General features: G+C 39.0%; 1 protein-coding gene across 1 annotated transcript; it reads right to left on the bottom strand.

The window, feature by feature from the left end:
* Positions 1–770: 770 nt before the first annotated feature.
* LOC104677181 (sperm protein associated with the nucleus on the X chromosome N1) lies at positions 771–1,687 on the bottom strand. The gene is made up of 2 exons (XM_010382144.2): positions 1,610–1,687; positions 771–971 (listed from the first exon to the last, which is right to left on the bottom strand). Exons 1-2 carry the CDS (start codon positions 1,685–1,687, stop codon positions 771–773), a joined length of 279 nt encoding a protein of 92 aa, XP_010380446.2.
* Positions 1,688–4,482: the final 2,795 nt, after the last annotated feature.

Genomic DNA, 4,482 nt, shown 5'->3' with positions numbered 1-4,482 from the left:
TAAAGAAAATACCAACTTTTACTTGTATAATTGTATTCGATTTCTCTGTAGACTATGCTTTCATTTATTGCCTGCAGTAGACAATGGCCACTCCCAGTGTCCCACACTTGGTAGGCTTCTGCTCCATCTGGTGTTTTTTAAAAAGGAAATGCCCTAGTATTGGGACCATGGCCTCCAAACACCATTATTTTTATGTGTGTGACATGCTGTCTTACTGTATGTAGGGTGGAGGTTTTTGGTCCTTTTGAGGGGCTTCAGTGCCTCACAATCAGTGCCTCACAGCCTTGGGTGAGTTACAACCCACACCACTATGAGGTATGTGGCCTGGAGGTGGTGATTTTGATGTCTTCATTTCTGGAAAGAGTGTCACTGTCACCTACACACAATACATATCTTTTTATATGCCCTTCTACATATTCACACGCTCCAAGAAACTCCAAGTCCTTTTCTTTCTATTTTGTGAGATAAAATTTTAAGAAGAAAATTTGTTTCCAGGAATCAGTTCTCCCCCAGTCCTTATGTACAATGTGGGGCTAACTGTCAACATGTGGATCTGTCCACCAACCCTACAGGATCTCATATCCCTCCCTTCTGAAATGCCTACATCTTCCCTTCCTTTCTTCACGACCTTCAGAAAACAGGCAGAGATATACACAGTCATCAGCTCCTCCAACTTGATTTTATTGTAATCATTGCCATCAGTGGTGAGGATTTGACCAATCTGGTTTCTCCATGTGAGACTAGTCCTCCCCACCCTCCTGTGAAGATCCTTAAAAAGAATCTAGGTCTTCCTCCTCCTCCTCTTGAATTGGATAGATGGTGTTCCCTCGGGATTGGTAATTCTCCACTTGACTTGAACTTATTTTCTTAAACTTCTTGTAGGGAAACATTAATAATGTTGGATATTCTGATGTTTTTGTCTTTTTCAAACTCGGTTTGGGGGCTAAGTCCCTGTTTGGTGTCTCCTGCATCTGTTAAGAAAGCAGGGAAAGGCCAGAAAGACATTATTTTGGGTGAATAGGATAGAGACTGGATAGCAAGGGGTCTTTATGAGAAGGAATGCAGGTTGAAGAAGGGGTTTGTGCCAGAGAAGAACAAGGTGGAATCATAGGGTAGGGATCTATGGGGAAGAAGAGGAGGATGGGTAGGGTCATCTGTTAGTCCAAACTGCACAATTGTGTAAGCTGTTTGCTATTTTGCAGACCTTGGTCAAAGTGAAACATTACATGGGGGTTCAGGCCATGAGAAACATCCTGCCTAACCACCTGACCACAGGGTTCATAAAGACTCAACTAAAGAAACATCCCTATCATATCTTGCTTAGCAGAGTTCTAAGGAACACCACAATGATATTCCACTGGAAAAAGGGCCAAACCACCTGATCATAAGAACATCTTATTAATATCCTGCCAGGCAGCAAGCCATACTGCCCAGCTCCCTCCCACCCATACCTGTAAGTAACCTGGCCTGTAAGTGGCAGTGGACTCTGGCAATAAGCTTGTCCACTTCCACAGGTGTCTGCCATATTCTTGTGTTGCTGTTTGAGCCGCCCCTTCTCTGTGTGTCTTTCTTTCACCCTCGCCTTCACTTCAAAACCTAACAACCTTACCTCATCATTTTTGTTGTTGTTGGATTCACAGGGGCCCTTCATCTTCTCCCTGTTGGTGCTTGAAGTTGGCTGTTCCATGATTGTGGTAGGTTGTAGAATGTCTCTAGTAGGCTCTTGTAGAGTCCAGACTTCCACAGCTATATTGAAGCTTCCCAGGGGGATGTCCCAGAGCTCTTGCCCTCCCTATATATACCCTCCTGGTGACAAGGCAAAGCCACGCCCTTGAGCTTTGTTTAATCATACAGGCAGCATCCCAGCCAATGGCAGTCCTAGGGTGGCTTTGGCATCACAAAGCACCATTGCTGCCCACTCCCTGGGCTTGCAGGGGAGGGGAAAGGAGTGTAGAGGAAACCAAATGCTGTTGTTTTTTCAGCATCCCCTGAAGATGATGCATCCCAAACGGATCTGCTGCCGCTCCTCATTTCTCCATGTTTAATGTTCATGGCTCACATGGAAGCGAGAGGATGGTTCCTTCAAGCCCTTCCCCACAGCCATTCCTATTAAGTGGTTGAGTCTTTTGTCTTCCAGCACCCACCATGACCTACTATTTTAGATGTCTCACCTCAAATCCCTCCAAGCTAGTGTGGCTACATTTAATTATTGGTGGAGACGTGAATTATCCCACTTCCCTCCTACAGTTCCTTCATATGCACCATTGAAGACCATTTATTTTTAGGCTACTGCCAGGCAAATTTCAACCTATGTTCTTTTACGCAATGTCCATGTAGTTCTTTTAAATTTCCTCTTTCCAATCTGAAATAATGCCCTTCAGTCTGTCAAAACTTTAGTGAATAAACATTCTTTACTGTGTATCCTAGTTTTGTTTCAAATCAGGGGTGTATGTTCATAGTAAACATAGTCTGCCAACATGGATTCTACTAGTATGTGGGGTGGGGGAAGGAGTGGGTATTCATGTGCTGGAATACATTCATGTTCTGAGTGTTTACACGCAGGATACTACAATCTAAGACGAACATGTGCAAGACTATGGGCATAGTTAAGCTTTGTACTGGAGATTGTGTCCAGTGCCAAAAAAAAAAAAAAAAAAATTGCATTCCGATTGGAAGGGAGAAGTAAAAGGATCTTTTGTCAAAGACTACATGAGAGTGTATGTAGAAGTGTCAATCTAAAAAAATGCTTCTACTGTAATTGAGGTTAGCAAGATTGCAGAGTAAGAGATCAACATATAAATCAATTGTATGTTTATATATATGAAGTTATATATTATAAGTTTATATATTAGAAGAGACGTTGTTTCAGCCAATGGTAGTCCTAGGGTGGACTGGAAGTTAATTTCAACAACTGAAAGTTGAAACTAAGAACAGTGCAACTTAAAATATCACTAAAAATAGAAAGCCTTAGGAACAAAGATGTAAGTGACTTGTACACTGAAAACTACAAAACATTGCAAAGATAAATTAATGGCATAAGAAAAAATTAAAATGTATACTTTGATTTTGGGTTAGATGATTCAATATTGTAAGATGGCAGTTATTTCCAAATTCATCTGTAGATTCAACTCAATTATAATCAAAATTCTAAAAAGGCTTTTTTATAGAAATTTACAAGATAATTACAACATTCATATGGAAATGTAAAGTGCCTAGAATAGCCAAAAGACAATTGTTGAATCTTAAAAAGCTCTGAATTTTATCATTGTCAATGTTCTACTTTTGATAGTGTAATGTGGAGGTGTACTGAAGAGTATACTATTGGGAGAGACTGGTTGAAGGGTACATAAGGCCTCCGTGTACATATCTTGGAAACTTCTTGTGAACTTATAATTGTTTCAAAATAAAAAGCTAAAAATGTTTTAAAAGACAGTAAGAGAGAGAGCCAAAGATAGAGAAGGCATGATCCTAGGTTCCTCCCACAGGTTAACACTTGTCTCATTCTGCATAGGAAGTCACAAAACTCAATAAGGGAAAAAAATTTAATGAAACAAAAGAGAAGTAGACCCTGGAATTTTGATCCAGCGTTCATCAAGGTCACATATCTCTATTTCATACACCATAAAATCATGAAAGGCCTAGCAAAATACCCTGCTGGCATCCAGACACAACCAATGTATTACATTCCCATGACTGTCATCTAAACACAAACAAACCAAAAGAAGATTGGTATCAAGGCATATACATTTTTTTTAGTGAACCCCAGATGTTGTCTAGAGTTGAACAATTCCATTTATTAAATGCTCACAAGCTAACTTCTAATAATTTTTTGTACCCTTGCCTGCAAATAACAGTGAGAATAACACCCTGTCATGTTATGGAAAACAAACAGAAAACCAAAAGGCATATGCCGCATCAAATAGAGTAGGTCAGAAACTGATTACAATTGCTGAAAATAACAGCTTTCAATTACCTTATTACCTTTTAAAATTGTTTTCTGAATTTGTTTACCAAAAATGTTTTGATGGGTATATCACTATCCAAGGAAAATTAATCCAAATGTTAGGAAAACATTTAGTGCATATTTCTATTGAAAGATTACAACTGACTTTATAAAATGACTCCTAGTGAAATCATTAGTGATGATGTTATATTTTCCACAAAATGAATAATAAAAAATTAAAGGCCATCAGTGTACAATGAGTTCATTGTATTGAACGTTTTCATTTCTGATGTGTTCAGTTTTCAAGAGTATTCTTCTTCATCATATCAGGTTGTGAAACATACTCAAAGTGACTCTCCCATGTCACACTGTAAATCAGAGATGCAACCAGGAGAAGAAGCAGGGGAGTCCTGGGCACCCTTTTACTTCTTGTTTTTGGGCCTTTGTACAAGTGATATTATAAACTGACACTACTTTAGTTATAATAATAACCCTCAGCTACATTTTTATATATATTTATATATATATTATTCTACGGT

This window comes from Rhinopithecus roxellana, chromosome 7 (assembly GCF_007565055.1).
Source record: "Rhinopithecus roxellana isolate Shanxi Qingling chromosome 7, ASM756505v1, whole genome shotgun sequence".
Classification (NCBI taxonomy): domain Eukaryota; kingdom Metazoa; phylum Chordata; class Mammalia; order Primates; family Cercopithecidae; genus Rhinopithecus; species Rhinopithecus roxellana.
This window is presented reverse-complemented; position numbering and strand designations above follow the sequence as displayed.

Coding starts and splice junctions, on each gene's coding strand:
- LOC104677181 (XM_010382144.2), bottom strand. CDS start 1,687: ATGGAACAGCCAACTTCAAGCACCAACAGGGAGAAGATGAAGGGCCCC. Junction 972..1,609: donor ACAACAACAAAAATGATGAG/GTAAGGTTGTTA, acceptor CTTTCTTAACAG/ATGCAGGAGACACCAAACAG.